This window comes from Mesoplodon bidens, assembly GCF_964165515.1.
Source record: "Mesoplodon bidens genome assembly, chromosome: 3".
NCBI classification, from domain to species: Eukaryota; Metazoa; Chordata; class Mammalia; order Artiodactyla; family Ziphiidae; genus Mesoplodon; species Mesoplodon bidens.
In genome coordinates this window covers 46,763,362-46,783,531 of record NC_138178.1, presented here as the reverse complement: position 1 = coordinate 46,783,531, position 20,170 = coordinate 46,763,362, and the positions used below count along the sequence as shown (strand labels likewise).

At 36.2% G+C, this 20,170-nt stretch overlaps 1 protein-coding gene across 9 annotated transcripts in view; it reads left to right on the top strand.

The window, feature by feature from the left end:
• The window catches only part of ZNF280D (zinc finger protein 280D), a 122,126-nt gene that overhangs the window by 58,426 nt on the left and 43,530 nt on the right, over positions 1–20,170 (top strand). For all 9 annotated transcript variants that reach the window (XM_081227376.1, XM_081227378.1, XM_081227374.1 and 6 more), the window contains 3 exons: positions 10,689–10,823; positions 12,684–12,991; positions 13,468–13,608. In XM_081227376.1, the coding sequence (XP_081083502.1) occupies positions 10,689–10,823; positions 12,684–12,991; positions 13,468–13,608 (584 nt within the window). The remainder of the gene's footprint in view (positions 1–10,688; positions 10,824–12,683; positions 12,992–13,467; positions 13,609–20,170) is intronic.

Sequence of the window (20,170 nt, the reverse complement as noted above, 5' to 3'; positions counted from 1 at the left end):
TATGCTATATTAAGCTCCAGAGTGAGATATAGATGTAGGAAGAATGATAATTATGACAGAGATGTGTGGGCCAACTGTATGGGCTATGTGATTTTTTTTTAACGTTTTTATTGGAGTATAATTGCTTTACAATGGTGTGTCAGTTTCTGCTTTATAACAAAGTGAATCAGTTATACATATACATATATCCCCATATCTCTTCCCTCTTGCATCTCCCTCCCTCCCACCCTCCCTATCCCACCCTTCTAGCTGGTCACAAAGCACCAAGCTGATCTCCCTGTGCTATGCGACTGCTTCCCACTAGCTATCTATTTTACATTTGGTAGTGTATATATGGACATATATACACTACCACTCTCTCACTTTGTCCCAGCTTACCCTTCCCCTTCCCTGTGTCCTCAAATCCATTCTATAGTAGGTCTGTGTTGTTATTCCCGTCTTGCCCCTAGGTTCTTCATGACCTTTTTTTTTTTTTTTTAGATTCCATATATATGTGTTACCGTACGGTATTTGTTTTTCTCTTTCTGACTTACTTCACTCTGTATGACAGACTCTAGGTCCATCCACCTCCCTACAAATAACTCAATTTTGTTTCTTTTTATCGCTGACTAACATTCCATTGTATATATGTGCCACATCTTCTTTATCCATTCATCTGTTGATGGACACTTAGGTTGATTCCATGTCCTGGCTATTGTAAATAGAGCTGCAGTGAACATTGTGGTACACGACTCTTGTTGAATTATGGTTTTCTCAGGGTATATGCCCAGTAGTGGGATTGCTGGGTCGTATGGTAGTTCTATGTTTAGTTTTTAAAGGAACCTCCATACTGTTCTCCATAGTGGCTGTATCAATTTAAATTCCCACCAACAGTGCAAGAGGGTTCCCTTTTCTCCACACCCTCTCCAGCATTTATTGTTTCTAGATTTTTTGATGATGGCCATTCTGACCGGTGTGAGATGATATCACATTGTAGTTTTGATTTGCATTTCTCTAATCATTAATGATGTTGAGCATCCTTTCATGTGTTTGTTGGCAATCTGTATATCATCTTTAGAGAAATGTCTATTTAGGTCTTCTGCTCATTTTTGGATTGGGTTGTTTCTTTTTTTGATATTGAGCTGCATGAGATGCTTGTAAATTTTGGAGATTAATCCTTTGTCAGTTGCTTCTTTTGCAAATATTTTCTCCCATTCTGAGGGTTGTCTTTTCGTCTTCTTTATGGTTTCCTTTGCCTTTGGAAAAAGTTCCAAAGCTTTTAAGTTTCATTAGGTCCCACTTGTTTATTTTTGTTTTTATTTCCATTTCTCTAGGAGATGGGTCAAAAAGGATCTTGCTGTGATTTATGTCATGGAGTGTTCTGCCTATGTTTTTCCTCTAAGAGTTTGATAGTGTCTGGCCTTACATTTAGGTCTTTAATCCATTTTCAGTTTAATTTTGTATATGGTGTTAGGGAGTGTTCTAATTTCATTCTTTTACATGTAGCTGTCCAGTTTTCCCAGCACCACTAGTTGAAGAGGCTGTCTTTTCTCCATTGTATATTCTTGCCTCCTTTATCAAAGATAAGGTGACCATAGGTGCATGGGTTTATCTCTGGGCTTTCTATCCTGTTCCATTCATCTGTATTTCTGTTTTTGTGCCAGTACCGTACTGTCTTGATTACTGTAGCTTTGTAGTATAGTCTGAAGTCTGGGAGCCTGATTCCTCCAGCTCTGTTTTTCTTTCTCAAGATTGCTTTGGCTATTCGGGGTCTTTTGTGTTTCTATACAAATTGTGAAATTTTTTGTTCTAGTTCTTTGAAAAATGCCAGTGGTAGTTTTATAAGGATTGCATTGAATCTGTAGATTGCTTTGGGTAATATAGTCATTTTCACAATGTTGATTCTTCCAATCCAAGAACATGGTATATCGCTCCATCTATTTGTATCATCTTTAATTTCTTTCATCAGTGTCTTATAATTTTCTGCATACAGGTCTTTTGTCTCCTTAGGGAGGTTTATTCCTAGGTATTTTATGCTTTTTGTTGCAGTGGTAAATGGAAGTTTTTTCTTAATTTCAGTTTCAGATTTTTCATCATTAGTGTATAGGAATGCAAGAGATTTCTGTGCATTAATTTTGTATCCTGCTACTGTACCAAATTCATTGATTAGCTCTAGTAGTTTTCTGGTGGCATCTTTAGGATTCTCTATATATAGTATCATGTCATCTGCAAACAGTGACAGCTTTACTTCTTCTTTTCCGATTTGGATTCCTTTTATTTCTTTTTCTTCTCTGATTGCTGTTTCTAAGACTTCCAAAACTATATTGAATAAGAGTGGTGAGAGTGGGCAACCTTGTCTTGTTCCTGATCTTCGTGGAAATGGTTTCAGTTTTTCACCATTGAGGACGAGGTTGGCTGTGGGTTTGTCATATATGGCCTTTATTATGTTGAGGTAAGTTCCCTCTATGCCTACTTTCTGCAGGGTTTTTAATCATAAATGGGTGTTGAAAGCTTTCTCTGCATCTATTGAGATGATCATATGGTTTTCCTCCTTTAATTTGTTAATATGGTATATCACATTAATTGATTTGTGTATATTGAAGAATCCTTGCATTCCTGGGATAAACCCCACTTGATCATGGTGTATGATCCTTTTAATGTGCTGTTAGATTCTGTTTGCTAGTATTTTGTTGAGGATTTTTGCATCTATGTTCATCAGTGATATTGGCCTGTAGTTTTCTTTCTTTGTGACATCTTTGTCTGGTTTTGGTATCAGGGTGATGGTGGCCTCGTAGAATGAGTTTGAGAGAGTTCCTCCCTCTGCTATATTTTGGAAGAGTTTTAGAAGAATAGGTTTTAGCTCTTCTCTAAATGTTTGATAGAATTCGCCTGTGAAGCCATCTGGTCCTGAGCTTTTGTTTGTTGGAAGATTTTTAATCACAGTTTCAATTTCAGTGCTTGTGATTGGTCTGTTCATATTTTCTATTTCTTCCTGGTTCAGTCTCAGAAGGTTGTGCATTTCTAAGAATTTGTCCATTTTTTCCAGGTTGTCCATTTTATTGTCAAAGAGTTGCTTGTAGTAATCTCTCATGATCCTTTGTATTTCTGCAGTGTCAGTTGTTACTTCCCCTCTATCATTTTTAGTTCTACTGATTGGAGTCTTCTCCCTTTTTTTCTTGATGAGTCTGGCTAATGCTTAATCAATTTTGTTTATCTTTTCAAAGAACCAGCTTTTAGTTTTATTGATCTTTGCTATCGTTTCCTTCATTTCTTTTTCATTTATTTCTTATCAGATCTTTATGATTTCTTTCCTTCTGGTAACTTTGGGATTTTTTTGTTCTACTTTCTCTAATTGCTTTAGGTGTAAGGTTGGGTTGTTTATTTGAGATGTTTCTTGTTTCTTAAGGTAAGATTGTACTGCTATCAACTTCCCTCTTAGAACGGCTTTTGCTGCATCCTATAGGTTTTGGGTCATCGTGTTTTCATTGTCATTTGTTTCTAGATATTTTTTGATTTCCTCTTTGGTTTCTTCAGTGATTTCTTGGTTATTAAGTAGTGTATTGTTTAGCATCCATGTGTTTCTATTTTTTAGAGATCTTTTCCTGTAATTGATATGTAGTCTCATAGCGTTGTGGTCAGATAAGATACTTGATACGATTTCAATTTTCTTAAATTTACCAAGGGTTGACTTGTGACCCAAGATATGATCTATCCTGGAGAATGTTCCATGAGCACTTGAGAAGAAAGTGTATTCTGTTGTTTTTGGATGGAATATCCTATAAATATCAATGAAGTCCATCTTGTTTAATGTATCATTTAAAGCTGTGTTTCCTTGTTTATTTTCATTTTGGGTGATCTGTCCATTGGTGAAAGTGGGGTGTTAAAGTCCCCTACTATGATTGTGTTACTGTTGATTTCCCCTCTTATGGCTGTTAGCATTTGCCTTATGTATTGAGATGCTTCTATGCTGGGTGCATAAATACTTATAATTGTTATATCTTCTTCTTGAATTGATCCCTTGATCATTATGTAGTGTCCTTCTTTGTCTCTTGTAATAGTCTTTGTTTTAAAGTCTATTTTGTCTGATATGAGAATTACTACTCCAGCTTTCTTTTGATTTCCATTTGCATGGAATATCTTTTTCCATCCTCTCACTTTCAGTCTGTATGTGTTCCTAGGTCTCAAGTGGGTCTCTTGTAGACAGCATATATACGGGTCTTGTTTTTGTATCCATTCAGCCCATCTCTGTCTTTTGCTTGGAGCATTTAATCCATTTACATTTAAGGTAATTATTGATATATATGTTCCTATTCCCACTTTCTTAATTGTTTTGGGTTTGTTATTGTAGGTCTTTTCCTTCTCTTGTGTTTCCTCCCTAGAGAAGTTCCTTTAGCATTTGTTGTAAAGCTGGTTTGGTTGTGCTGAATTCTCTTAGCTTTTACTTGTCTGTAAAGGTTTCAGTTTCTCTGTCAAATCTGAATGAGATCCTTGCTGGATAGAGTAATCTTTGTTGTAGGTTTTTCCCTTTCGTCAGTTTAAATATGTCCTGCCACTCCCTTCTGGCTTGCAGAGTTTCTGCTGCAAGATCAGCTGTTAACCTTATTGGGATTCCCTTGTATGTTATTTGTTGTTTTTCCCTCGCTGCTTTTAATATTTTTTCTCTGTATTTAATTTTTGATAGTTTGATTAATATGTGTCTTGCCATGTTTCTCCTTAGATTTATCCTGTATGGGACTCTCTGTGCTTCCTGGACTTGATTAACTATTTCTTTACCCATATTAGGGAAGTTTTCAACTATAATCTCTTCAAATATTTTCTCAGTTCCTTTCTTTTTCTCTTCTTCTTCTGGGACCCCTATAATTCGAATGTTGGTGCTTTTAATATTGTCCCAAAGGTCTCTGAAACTGTCCTCAATTCTTTTCATTCTTTTTTCTTTATTCTGCTCTGCAGTAGTTTTTTCCACTATTTTATATTCCAGGTCATTTATCCTTTCTTATGCCTCAGTTATTCTGCTATTGATCCATTCTAGAGAATTCTTAATTTCATTTATTGTGTTGTTCATGGTTGTTTGTTTGCTCTTTAGTTCTTCTAGGTCTGTGTTAAACGTTTTTTGTATTTTCTGCATTCTATTTCCAAGATTTTGGATCATCTTTACTATCATTATTCTGAATTCTTTTTCAGGTAGACTGCCTATTTCCTCTTCATTTGTTAGGTCTGGTGGGTTTTTACCTTGCTCTTTCATGTGCTGTGTGTTTCTTTGTCTTCTCATTTTGCTTACCTTACTGTGTTTGGTGTTTCCTTTTCACAGGCTGCAGGTTCATAGTTTCCGTTGTTTTTGTTGTCTGTCCCCAGTGGCTAAGGTTGGTTCAGTGGGTTGTGTAGGCTTCCTGGTGGAGGGAACTAGTGCCTGTGTTCTGCTGGATGAGGCTGGATCTTTCTTTCTGGTGGGCAGGTCCACGTCTGGTGGTGTGTTTTGGGGTGTCTGTGACCTCATTATGATTTTAGGCAGCCTCTCTGCTAATGGGTGGGGTTGTGTTCCTGTCTTGCTAGTGTTTGGCATATGGTGTCCAACACTGTAGGTTGCTGGTCGTTGAGTGGAGCTGGGTCTTGGCGTTGAGATAGAGATCTCTGGGAGATTTTCGCCATTTGATATTACGTGGAGCTGGGAGGTCTCTGTTGGACCAATGTCCTGAACTTGGCTCTACCCCCGTCAGAGGCACAGCCCTGACACGTGGCTGGAGCACCAAGAGCTTGTCATCCACACGACTCAGAATAAAAGGGAAGAAAAAGGAAAGAAAGAAAGAAAAAGATAAAATAAAACAGTTATTAAAATAAAAGCAAAAGGTAATTATTAAATAAAATTTTGCAAGTAATTAAAAAATAAAGGAAGAAAGAAGAGAACAACCAAACCAAAAAACAAATCTACCAATAACAAACACTGAAAACTATACTGAAAACAAGCAAACAAAACAGACAGACAGAACCCTAGGACAAATGGTTAAAGCAAAGCTATATAGACAAAATCACACACAGAAGCATATGCATACACACTCACATAAAGAGAAAAAGGGGAAAAAAATATATCGTTGCTCCCAAAGTCCACCTCCTCAATTTGGGATGATTGGTTGTCTACTCAGGTATTCCACAGATGCAGGGTACATCAAGTTGATTGTGGAGATTTAATACGCTGCTCCTGAGGCTGCTGGGAGAGATTTCCCTTTCTCTTCTTTGTCTGCACAGCTGCTGGGCTTCAGCTTTGGATTTGGCCCCACCTCTGCGTGTAGGTCGCCTGTGGGCGTGTGTTCTTCGCTCAGACAGGACGGGGTTAAAGGAGCAGCTGATTGGGGGGCTCTGGCTCACTCAGGCCGGGGCGAGGGAGGGGTATGGAGTTCGGGGCAGGCCTGCGGCTGTAGAGGCCAGTGTGATGTTGCACCAGCCTGAGGCGCGCCGTGCGTTCTCCCGGGGAAGTTGTCTCTGGATCATGGGACCCTGGCAGTGGCGGGCTGCACAGGCTCCCAGGAGGGGAGGTGTGGAGAGTGACCTGTGATTGCACACAGGCTTCTTGGTGGCGACAGCAGCAGCCTTAGCGTCTCATGCCCGTCTCTGGGGTCCGCGCTGATAGCCGCGGCTTGCGCCCGTCTCTGGAGCTCCTTTAAGCGGCGCTCTTAATCCCCTCTCCTGGTGCACCAGGAAACAAAGAGGCAAGAAAAAGTCTCTTGCCTCTTAGGCAGGCCCAGACTTTTTCCCGGACTCCCTCCCGGCTAGCTGTGGCACACTAGCCCCTTCAGGCTGTGTTCACGCCGCCAACCCCAGTCCTCTCCCTGGGATCAAACTGAAGCCGGAGCCTCAGCTCCCAGCCCCCGCCCGTCCCGGCGGGTGAGCAGACAAGCCTCTCGGGCTGGTGAGTGCTGGTCGGCACCGGTCCTCTGTGCGGGAATCTCTCCGCTTTGCCCTCCGCACCCCCGTCTCTGCACTCTCCTCCGTGGCTCCGAAGCTTTCCCCCCTCTGCCACCCGCAGTCTCCGCCTGCAAAGGGGCTTCCTAGTGTGTGGAAACCTTTCCTCCTTCACAGCTCCCTCCCACTGGTGCAGGTCCCGTCCCTATCCTTTTGTCTCTGTTTATTCTTTATTCTCTTGCCCTGCCCAGGTACGTGGGGACTTTCTTGCCTTTGGGGAGCTCTGAGGTCTTCTGCCAGCGTTCAGTAGGTGTTCTTTTGCAGTTGTTCCACATGTAGATGTATTTCTGATGTATTTGTGGGGAGGAAGGTGATCTCCACGTCTTACTCGTCCGCCATCTTGAAGCTCCTCCCCAGCTTTGTGATTTGTAATCAGTTTTTATACCCTGAGTTTTATGTCTTCACTTGCCATGCCTGTCCAGTTTTCTTTTTTGTTTATTTGGAGCACCTAGGAGGTAGGCAGCAGTTAAGAGGGGAAAATCTATCAAAAGAAGGATCATCATGCATCCTTCAAGAAATTTACAATTTGTATGATTATTTACAAAAGACTGGAAAATTATAGCTGAGCAAAAACTTGTAATCGTGATAACATTATTAGAGCAATATGAGATAATAAGAATTGTTGACTCTATGACTCATTTTATTGTTTTAGAAGACTTTGGTTGTAACTTTTGTTTAAGACAATGTATTGTTAGGTCTTGGGTGATTTTAGAGCTAACATTCTAGTTGTTATGACTTTTAAGAAATAATGAAAGTGATTTTAGATGTGTTAGATATGTCCATTAGATCTTTAATAAAAACAGTAAGTAGTTAACATATGCAGTCATTTACCTTATGACAGCAACAGGTGCTTTACATGCACATTATCTTGTTGAATCCTCACAATCACCCTTAGAGATGAGGAAACAAAGTTTTGGAGAAAGTAAGTTGCTCCATGTCACATTACCTAATAAAAACCAGAGTTAAAATTTGATTTCTGAGCCCAGCCTTTCATTGTTCTACCACAGAGTCAGATTTTATTTTGGTATTATTAGGTCTAAGGTCAGAAATTACATATAGTCAGTATTACCCTAAACAGTGTAGCATGCTTATCCAAAATTCAACACAGACAATTATTTCTCTACCCTTGGAATAGATCATTACTTCTTTGATTGTAAAGAAGAACATCATGTTATTAAAAAATGTACTGTGTCTTTATCACCTTTTGCACATTTAAATGCATACATACACAAGAGAAATGTACAAGACATGTCCAACTAAGGGAATAGTAGATTAATGTATTCTGTCTCAGGATTCTGGATGTATTTTCATTGAATGGAATGGCAGACATTTTGAACTAGTTAAATTGTACCTGCTGCTCATATGCACTTTCTGTCAGTCTCTTGCTTTCTGCCTTACTGTCCATTTATATAACAAATATTTATTGAGTGCCTTACTGGTGCCAGAGACTTAGGTATTACATAGCAGTGAACAAAGCAAAGTTTGTGTCCTCTGGAATTTGGATTATAGTGGAGAAAAATAATAAATATATGTGTACTTATATTTGAAGGTATATGTGTACTAGGTGGAAATAAGTACTATAGAAGGAAAATGTGGAGGATAAGGAGTACCTAGGATTGGGGAGATGTTGGGAGTGGAGGGGTGGAGTGGTTGCTGTCTTGTACATATAGTGGCCAAAAACGGGCCTCTCTGAAAGAAATAAAGGAGTAAGCTGTGAGGAAATCTGGGAGAAGTAACATTATATCGGGAGTGAAGTGAGTGTGTACCTGGGGCACTCAAAGAACATCACAGAGGCCAGTTGTGGCTGGAGCAGAGTAAAGTAATAAGCGGAAAAGTAGTAAGAAATAAGGTTGTAGCAATAGAATGCAGGCCGATTCATATAGAGCCTTGTAAACCAGAATCAGGACTTCGGAAAACCATCAGCATTTTAAGCATGTGAAAGATCTGCCATGTTTTAAGATCATTGGCAGCTGTGGGGAGAATAGATCATAGGGAAGAAAGAACATGAAAGGGAGAACATAGGAGGTTATTATTAGTCAAGTTGAGTGTCTTGGACAAGTATTGTAGCAGTGGTTGAAGGTAATAAGTGGAAATATTATGACAGTTTTTGAAGGTAGAGCTGACACATTGTATTAATGGGTTGGATATGGGATGTGAGAGAGAGTGACCAAGTTTTTTGTCCTAAGCAGCTGCAAGAGTGGAATTTTCATATACTGTCATATGGTGAAGACTGAGGAAAGAACATATTTTGGGGGGCAGGGAGGTAGGGAAGAAATCCAGAATTCAGTTTTGTCCATGTTGGTTTGAGATGCATATTAGACATCAAGTAGTGATATCAAGTAGGTAGTTGGATAGATGATACTTAAAGCCGTGAAATGAAAAGGTAACCTCGGGAGGGATTATAGATAGAGAAAATATTTCTGGGTAATGGATTCTGGAGAACTTTTTTTCTGTCCTCTTGACTTGGTATCTGTTTCTTGTCCACGTTTTCTCTTTTTCTTCCTCTTCTTTGAGCAAATATGAGTGAATTTAAGTTGCCTGTACCTCCAAGAATGCATCACACTTCTAAAATAGTCTTAAGATGCACCTAAAATACAATACAAACATACTATATTTATATATTGCTTTGAACTTTGTAAAGAACTTTTATTTATGAAATGCCTGCTATGTGCCAGTACTGTGCTAGGTACTTCCCAGTGTATTATCTGTTCGAATTTTATAAATGATTGATTGTATTTAAATGGAAATAGTGATGTATCTGGCAGATTGTAGCTTTAGAGAAAACATTCTTTTGTATTTATATGTTGTTTCAGTTTATATATATGTTTGCATATACATATATAATTTTTAAATTAATGAGAGCATAAATATCAATACTGTAGTTGATATTGTGTAGTAGAAAGAACACCGGATTAGGTGTCTGGCAATTGTCACTGAATAGCTATGGGAAAGTGATTTGGATTTTTCTTGGGTCCTGTTTCCCATCTGTGGAATAATAACAGAATTAAGTTTGACGAGAGACTTAGTCAAGGGGTCTCAGCCAGTAAGTAGATTGGGAATAGTTGTTTTTATTTATGCTTCCGTATCCACACTGTCCAATGTTGTAGCCACTAGCCGTATGTGGCTATTTAAACTTAAATTAATTAAAATTAAATAAAATTTAAAATTTGTTTGCTCAGTTGCACTTGGCACATTTCAGGTGCTCATTAACCACATATGTCTAGTTGATACTGTATTGGGCAGTGCAGCTCTAGAACATTTTCATCATTGAAGACAGTTTTATTAGACAACACTGCTTTATACAACCATTGCTATAACAACTTTCTTTGAAATCTGTGTTTGGCTATTTGAATTTATTTTTCCAACTTGTCAACCAACTAGAAATAGCAAAAATTAAAAAGAATTTTATAGGATAAAAATGTAGTATAGCTCATTTTCACAGTATCATGTGTCTAAGTACTTTAAAATTATAATTAAAAGAGCTTTCATAGCACTATTGAGAGAACTTTCATTAGAATCTGTTGATGCAACTTTCATGTTCAATTTCTGGATAGTAACAGACATTTTTGAAACCTAAATACTAATGCAAAGAATGTTTTAAAAAATAAAATAATATTTTGCTATTATATATGATAAGAGGTGTAAAATACTAGTTTTAAAATTAGTATCATTAAAATTAAATCAGAGCAGTTTCAGGACACAATATTTGTGGTTGTAGAAATTATTTTTCTTCACTTTTTCTGTTTTCTAAATAGAAAAAAGGAATACATCGTTGTACAAAATGCAGACTACAGTTTTTAACATGCAAAGAGAAAATGGATCACAAGACTCAGCATCATCGGACATTTATAAAACCTAAACAACTAGAAGGATTGCCTCCAGGAACAAAAGTGAGTTCAAATATGCTGTATTCTAACATTTTGTATGATAATAGACATTAACTCCTGCCTGGTTTTATTTATGAATATAATACTTTAAAAATGATTTCTGATTTAATTAAGACTTTAATTTTAGGTTTTACCATTCCTGTGTTTAGGAATAAAACTTCTAACCATTGCTTTTTGGTCAGTAGTGCGTGCAACTCTAGAGTGGTATTCCTTTGTAAAAAGTATAGCTAGATTAACTGTTCCAGGGTTAATGGGTTATGTCAATGTTACATAGGCTATTTTGGAGCTATTCCAGTTGGCAGTGTATATGTCATTTTTATCTGTTAAACTGTAAGATGCTTGAGATCAGGGATCATGTTTTATTTATCTTTGTGTCCTCAGCATCTGGTATAGTGCCTTGAATGCTGTAGGTTCTCAGATGTTTATTGAAATTGTTATTACTGAGTCTACTCTCAGAGAAGCAAGTTCTGCTGCTGGATAGCATTATGTTTTAAGTGAGCAAACACATGTCTGACTGCATACTGATGATTGTAATTTACTTTTCCCTTTTTGCCTTATATACCTCTGTTTTTTCTGACTTCTTTATACACAGTCAGCTCTTGAATATTTGCTCCAGTGGAGGGAAACAGAGGCATGGATAATCCAAAGTGAAATAATCCCCAAAACATTTATATTTGGCTTTGGGTTCTTACCTTTGAATGTGGGTATGTCTGTTATTTGAATTAACTAAAACAATATAAAGCCATGCTCTGAAGACCTAGAGCAAGAGAAGCTATCCAGCATCCTTCCCTGCAATCCATTCATTCCATGCTGGGACTAGACATGCAGAACACTAATGTAAGCAGTGCAGTCCTCTCTCATATTTTCCCTTAATAATAATAATAATAATAATAATAATAATAATAATAATAATAATAATAATAATGATACTAAATGTTTTTATAGCACCTTAGAATTAGACTTTTGTTATGTTTATTCATATATTCTATTATTTAATCCATATAGTAAGCCAGTGAGGTAGACGAGGGAAGTATTGTCCCTTATTATAGATAAAGAAGCTTAGAGAGGATGTTACTGATTCAAGGTCACATGGCTAGAAAGGAGTGGTATTAGCTTTAACCTCAGGTCTTTTGATTCCTAGTCCAATGCCTTTGTATGATACTAAAGCACATGTTTTTCATGGTACTTCCTCATAGGCTGTTCCTCAAATACATGGGGGGGTGTATAGTCAAATGATTAATGAGAAAGTTGGAGCAGTTGTGTTCTTCATTGTCAACCGGCAAATATAATTTCTTAATACCAAATGTTCAGTCTTGTATTAGTTTCCTTTAAGGAAATTCTAAGTATTATTAAACTTGCCATGCAATATAGTGAATTGATATAACCCCTCACATAACCTTTGTAAACATAAATCCTGCCCAATTAGCCCCTGGAAAGAAGTCACATTTACTGTAGATCTGTTTGTTTTATAGTTGTCGAAGCGTAACACAGTCCTTTCTAGGCTTTGAGATTTAAATTTTGACCTCTGTGTTTGTGAATTTTTAGTTATATCAGAGCATAGAAAAAGCTATGGAATGTGCTCTTTTAATATTCATATAATTTGCTTTAACTCCTAATTATCCATTAATAACTCTTAACATATAACTGATATCAGTACAAAAATGTAAGATTACAAGTGAGTAAATATCAAGTTTAATTTCATTTAATTGATATGAACATTTAGAATAAATGGAAGACTTACCAGTTACAGTTTATACTTGCCCTTTCCAAAAACTTGATGTTTAACTTTTTGTTATGCAGTGATATTTTAACAGTAATGCAGTGATTAATTTTCTAAAGCAAATATTATCTTCATTTTTGTAGGTTACTATTCGAGCTTCAGTTGGCCCTCTTCAATCAGGATCTTCAACTACACCTACCATTAGTGCAAGCACTTCTACACTTCAGCTCTCACCTCCAAGGACTAAAAATATAACTGCTAAAAATCCCACAAAATCTAACACAAGTAAACCTAATATAACTAAATCCATTGCAAGTAAACCTAATGCAAGTAAGCCTAATGGAAGTAAATCTAAATACAAATCAAAAATATCTAATATGCAAAAGAAACAAAGCACATTGGCTAGTAGCAATAAAAAAAGTAAAGTCAATACAGCATTGAGGAATTTAAGGTAATCTTTTATTCTTGATACACAATACTAATTTAATCTTAAGTATAAAAACTTTATTTAATATAAATTTACCCTATTACACAACTCTCTTGTACATTTATACACTGTCACTTAAGGCCAAGCAAATAATAAAAAATATTTTTTACAACAGTTGAACAGTACTTAAATTACTGTTTTTCTATAATATTCATTTATTACACTGGTGTTTTATGTTGTGCTTATATCTTGTGATGTTTGAATTGGTTAATTTAACCAATTGATTAATCCCTTTTTTCCAGTAAGAAACATTAGCTGATATTAGATTTTTTATACTTATTCTAGCTGCTGTTCCATAGCAGACTTTTCAAATAATAAGTCTCTATTTGAAGATGTTAATTTAAACACCTTAGCTTTAATTAACAGAAAATTAATAAGGCAGTCCCTTATTATTTTTGTTTTAAAATATATTTTTATCATTTTCTTTATATCTCTATAAGGTGTCGTCGGGGAGTTCACAAGTGCATTGAGTGTTGTTCTGAAATAAAAGATTTTGCAAACCATTTTCCTACATATGTCCACTGTAGTTTTTGCAGATACAACACTAGCTGTAGCAAAGCCTATGTGAATCATATGATGAGGTAAGATGAGTTAAACATCTATAATTACCAATTAAAATTACAGTTCAGCAAGTTTGTTTTTGAAAACAGTTATCCTATTAGAAGTCAGTTTCTCTCTTCTAAGAAAACTTCTGAGATGATTCCTGGTACTATTTTTCTGCATAGTAATTCATGAAGTTCCTGGAAACTCGAATTTTAAGAACAGTTAGACTAATGAAATTAGGATAGGTTTGTTAGGGAAAATAGTTTTTCTATGGGAATTTTTTTTCCTATAGAACTTTCAAACATGGTTAATTCCAAAGACAGAAAAGTAAATGTTTTAAGTATATTTATGAAACAAATACATGTAATCTCATGAGTGTTATTCTCTTCAAAGCAGTCACTTTGAGAGATTCCAGGGTTTTCAGTGATGTTAGAAACTTCATTGAGTCTGTTTCTCTCTCTCTCTTTTTCTCTGTAATCCATCTGTCTGTCCATCCATCAAACCATGTCTCCTTGCATTCATTCAGTGAAATGAGAGACTATTTCAGTCATGATGCCATTGTTGGAATTATTTTTCTTTAATTCTTTCAACTTAGATAATTAGAGTATTCTATGCAGAGAGAGCCTTCATAGCCTATGTTATCTTCATTTGTATCTCATTAGTTGGGGCATCCTTCAGGATGGATTTTTATTTTTTAAAAAATAGTCAAAAATTGGGACTTCCCTGGCAGTCCAGTGGTTAAGACTCTGCGCTTCCAGTGCAGGGAGTGTGGGTTCCATCCCTGGTCAGGGAACTAAGATCCCATATGCCACATGGCACGGCAAAAAAAAAAAAAGAAGAAGAAAATACTAACAACAGATTATGAGAATAAAACATTTAAAAAATAAATAAATAGAAATTTTAAAAATAGTCAAAAGTTGTTCAGATATAAGCCAGTTAGGTTGATTATTCAAAGTGAGTTTCCATTTTTTCATAAGTCAGAATATGATTAATAAAAGTGATTTTCTTATAGATCACAACATGACCTCTGTGTTACTTTCTGGTCATTATCAGATACTCCTTTCAAGGACTCTCCCACATTTCTTGATGGCTCCAGCACCTCTCTCACGGTTTTTTAACCCCCTGATGACTAGCCTGACATTATGGTAACTTGACTTCTTTAGTGCCAGTGCTTTACATCACCTTTAAACTTGTTGTACCCCCTTTCTTACCACAGTACTATTTTAATCTTGTCATATATACTGTTCATTTCTTTTGAATTCCCATTTCCCAATAACTTTCTGGGCTTTAAGTTCTTTTTCCAGTCCAGCAACACCTATCTAACTATAGCCATCCTCACCGTCAGGGTCATCTGTTTTGATTGCTGCTTTGTTTTTGTTCTAGAATCCTTTACACATTTAGTCATGCTTACCTGGCATAAAGGCCAAAGACTTGACCATCTTCTTCTTCTGAACTTTATGCTCAATTCTAGACCCCCAAATAGTGCTTGATTCAATCAACTCTGACTCATGGTCTTTAACTTGAATTGGGTCCTATCTTTTTATTTTTAAATACTTCTTTATTCTTACCTACAATATCTGATTAAACATTTTTTTGGTACTCTAAAGATTTTATTTTGGCTTCTCTTAGTTATTAACATGGCCTACACATAGTTGGAGGTCATCCTTTTAATTAATCTTTTCAGCCTCAAATTTTTTTCCTGTTACATTTATCCAGGCATTAATCTCAGAAATCAAACATGTTTTACTTCTCCAAAGTTAACCCTGCCCCTTATCTCCTCTAGTTCTTCCACAAGTTCATTCAGTTAATTTGCAACTTCATCTTCTATCTACCTGGTTCCTTCTGCTTACAGATGATTTCAGGTATTTTTTTTAAGATGAGGGAGACTTGTCCTTACTGCCTACTTTCCTTATCTCTTGTCTTCTTATTACCATGAACATTTGTAAAAAGTATTTGTTAACTAGCATATTTGTGATTCATTTCTTTACCTTTTAATTTGAGTATCATCCTCACCTACCAACTAACACTGCCCCTTTAAAGATTATCTGTCAAGTACTGATCCCCCTATTTATTCACTTTTTTTTCACTCTTACTACTCTATGACTTCTTTAGAGTCATTGTTGTCACTCACTTTTGAAACTGTTCTCCTCAGCTTGTGTTTAACCGCCACCACTATTTTTCTTCTTCCTTTTTGCCTACTCCTATTCATTGCCTTTTCTTCCTTCAGCTCTTCTCTCCTCCTTACATTTCCTTTCTTCGTAATGTAACCACTGTCACTTTTACCTTTCAACTTTGAATCTTCCAATTTCATTCCTTAGTTTTCCTGAGATCTAACTCTGTATTTCTAATTTATTTCGTGTTTTGTTTTGTTTTGTTTTTACCTTCCTTTGACTCATTGGCATCTAAAAAGAACCTAAATAAACCAAACATTATCATCTTTCCAGAATTCACTTTACTACCATCCAAATACTCTTTCAGGGCATCATTTGTGTGAATGTGGAATACCAGCTGGAAAAAAATTCACTGTTGCAAGTATCTTAAGCTTGTGAAGTTCTCTTGATCTGCCACTGTGCATCATGGCTTCCTGAGACAACACCTTCTGCATTCTGCCTTTCTGCCTCCCACCTACTACAGTGGACTACATCTATAATCCATTTCCTCTAAACCAGGCCCCAGCCATCCTTTCCCAAGTGTACTTCTGTGTGGAATGCCTCTTGTTCTTTGACAAATGTATGGCTCCCCAAATGCAGCCTTAATTCTGCCCTTAGTTTATAGGGGATCAAATCGGAAAATATTTTGTTTTCCTAAGCCAAGGGTCATTCTACTCTTCCCTCTCCCATTTATCATAGGCTTCTCATTTGTCCTATAAAACCTCCAAATCCATTCTATTCTACAACATTCCCAATTAGCCCAACTCCCTTCTACCTTTATCCCAATTCCCAGTGAGCCCCAACCCTGCACTTCATTGTCAGGACACACAATCTTACTCATGGTTAGCCTCATGTGGAACTGAAAGCTTCCATTGCCACTCTTAGGGTTTGGTAGCTCACTTTTCCTTTTTCTCTACTTCATATGTACCCCTCCCTCCCTCACTGCCTTAGATATCTCCCATTGAATGGCCTAACCACTACTTCTTCCCAGTGTGAATTCTTGTTACAGGCTTGAGTTTTATATGTACAGAAACTTCATTTTCTCCAGAGGATGAGTCCCTTCAATCCCTATCCCATACTACCTCTGTACTCTCAATTGGTCTTTTCCCCTCCAGTCTCAGACTGCTCTTCTCCAGAATAAACTTTCTCCCATACTCATTTTTGACAGTGGCTTTTCCTTATTCTGTGTTAGTGCCTGGAATGCCCCTGTCCTTCCTTTCACTTTACCTTCTTTGAAGTGTCTGATCACCACAACCACTCACAGGGATCATTCCTCGCTTTGAGTTGTATGCCATTCATCCGTTCTGCCTTTTGTTATGTTTGTTTGTATCTGTATTATCTCCTTGAGAAGAAGGGGCTCTTTGTATTTACCATGTCACCTAGCACATTACAAACAGCAAGTGAGAGTCATTATTGTAATTATAAAAGAAAGCCTCTAAATAAAATCTCAAAAGAGGATATTAAAAAATCTTATGCAGTTGGAGCATTTTTGGAATAAGACTCTTACAAAGAAGAGCATCATTAAACATATAATTTTTAAGTGATTTTTTTAAAGAAGTAGCATTATTTGGGTTTGGTTGTTTAAATTATTTTACCCTGTTTGCTTATAGCTTTTAGGTAGCAGTAGAAGTCACCTGAAAAAATGAAAATGCATTACTGTGTAATATTGCTATTATTCTTCAACATTATGTATAAGAAAGAAGGCTTTTTTCTCTACGTGTAATAAAATTAGGTAACAGCCATAAGTACCTAATATCTCTTTTTCTAGCAGAGCTTACTGTTTGCTAAGAAGTGTGGTAAGCTGGTGATGAAGAATCTGACAAATCTGGATTTGAAACCAAGCTTCACCATGTATTTATTACATGTGTAACTTTGGGCAAATTACTTAACTGATACCCATTTTCCTTTTCTTGAAGAGAAAGTTACTGTGATTATTAGAGGAAATGTACTTAAAGTGCTTCATAAAATGATTTGCACTTAGGAGATATTCAAGTAATTATAGGTATTATTTCTAAATTGTCATTATTCGGTATCGTAAAGTCCTTGCCTTTAATTTTCACAATTTAGTAGGAGAGATATATTTACCTAGCTTAATGTGATAAACAAATGACTGTGAGAGCCCAGAGAAGGTAACGATGAATTCTTTATACAAGAAATGAGAAGGTATTGTATAAATGACATTTCATTTAGGCTTTGAAGGATGATTTAAAAATTTTACAAGGAAAAAGAAAGCTGGTACAACAATTTGTTCCTGTATAATAATGACAGATTACTGAATTAATTTTTATAGGATATGCTTTAGTTCATTATATTTTTTATATAGATTTTTTGGCACTAAATAATAGTCATTAGAAGAACAGTTAAGATTATTGTGATGGCATCATAAATGGTCTTCTGTCCACAACCCACCCCTTCGGCCCTTTCCCATTTCTTCCTTTCTTTTGTTACTAATACCTGGTCAGGATATTTTTTGGCCTAAAATCCTTTACCTTCCTAATATTAATAGGATGAAGTTCAAATTTTCTGGAGAATGTAAGACCTTTTAATATCTAATTCCTAACTACTTTTCCAAGAGCCTTCAACTCTTATTTTCTTTGCTTTGCCTGGAGTAAGTCAGTATATGGACCTTCCTAACTGAAATGTACTACTAATTGTTAGCTGACTTCTCCATTTACCTGCAGCTTTCCCTCATGCAACCACAAAACTGTGTGTGTGTCACTGTTGATGTTTATCCTGTGATAATGAATATGTATTCACTTGTTTAGCAAATGTTTTTTAGGCATTTATTCTGTGCCAGATGCTTTTTGACAACCTTCCCCCCCAAACCCTGGACCATGAACTCTAAGGCAGACAGCCTGCTTTATTGTATCATCAACCTCTAGTCTGGTGTCTTAATAGTAGGCATACTGTCAATATTGTTGCATACTTTTGTATTTTTTCAGAGGTAAACTTTTTACTTGTATCAAAGCAAGATGGTCAAAGGGAGGTTTTTTTTGCCTCTAGACTTATTGAGGTATAATTTATATACAATAAAATTCATCTATTTCTAGAGAATAGCTTAATGAGTTTTGATAATTATATGTAGTCTAAGTAGATGGTGAATTTTCAAAACCTAGATTTGAATGTTATGTTTTACTGTATCGTAATAAAAATCTTAACCTTTCTTTTCCTTTCTTAGATTATTTCCCTATTGTTATTAACTTTACACAGGTCTAATAGGAAGAAGAAAGGTAGTTTTTTTTTCCCTCTTTATTGGTGAGCTACAGATCCACTTTTCCATTCCTATAATACACAAAACTAGAAGAATGGAATTTGTGTAATAAATATAAATAAAATGACAGTATAAGTCTTTTTTTATAGGTAGGGAACTCTAAAGTAAAACTGGATTCAGACAACTAAAATTTTAAAAGTACCAACATTTTAATAAGGTACAAGTTATAGACAGAAATGGAAGCCATCAAAAGACCCTAAAACATAATTTTTTCCTCTCCTCTTACCAAATAAAGAAACCGAAACAGTTTGTTGAGAAGGAAGAAAGAGCTTTTAAAAGTTACTTTTAAATCTCATTAAAAAAATAATTTACTTGGTTCACATTATTTGGGAATCAGATAAAATCTGGGACACACTCTGAGGAAATACAGTTATGTGCACAAATTTTTGCATATAATTTCAGTGGTTCCCAGCCTCTTGATGGTTTCTTCCTAAAAAAAACATTCAATTATTTTTGTCATGTTATGCTGAATTTATAAACTCTTTAGTAGTAGTTATCCCCAGATTGAAGAAATAACTATTAAAAATCTTCTGAGAATGTTCTCTGGGGATTATAACTGGTCAGAGTATTTCTTTTCCCATACGTACATGCTCTACTGGTGATGGTTGCCTTGTATCTGAGACTTAGAATTGATTTGGTGTGTTGGCTACTTTAAGTCTCTCATTGCAGGCCACTGCTCCTCAAACTTTAGCTTGCATAAGAATTACTGAAAAAGCTTGTTAAAACAGATCCCTGGGCCCCACTGCCAGAGATTAATTCAGTAGCTATGTGTGTGTGTGGGGGGGTGGGGGGTGGGCACAAGACTTTGCATTTCTAAATAAGCTCCCAGATGATGCTGATGTTACTAGTCTATGACTCCACTTTTATCTGTGCTAAGTAGTACTGTGCTAAGCGGATCCTGGTTTTCTAGTATAGGAAAGCTTTCCTTATGAGATTTAAAAGGGTGTGTAAAAGCTATCATCATCGGCTACAAAGCTTGGTTAGGGGTTTTCTATTCTGTGCTTAGGGGAAGCATTGTTTTAGCTCAAGAGTTCTGTTTTAATTTGTTTTTTTAAAAAAAACCTTCCTAGTAATTGCAAAGAATTCTAAATGTTTGATTTTACAAATGGTAAACAGTGGCATTTAGCTCAACTACTGTTTACTTCCAGGATAATTTGGAATCTACTCCCCTTCCTCAAC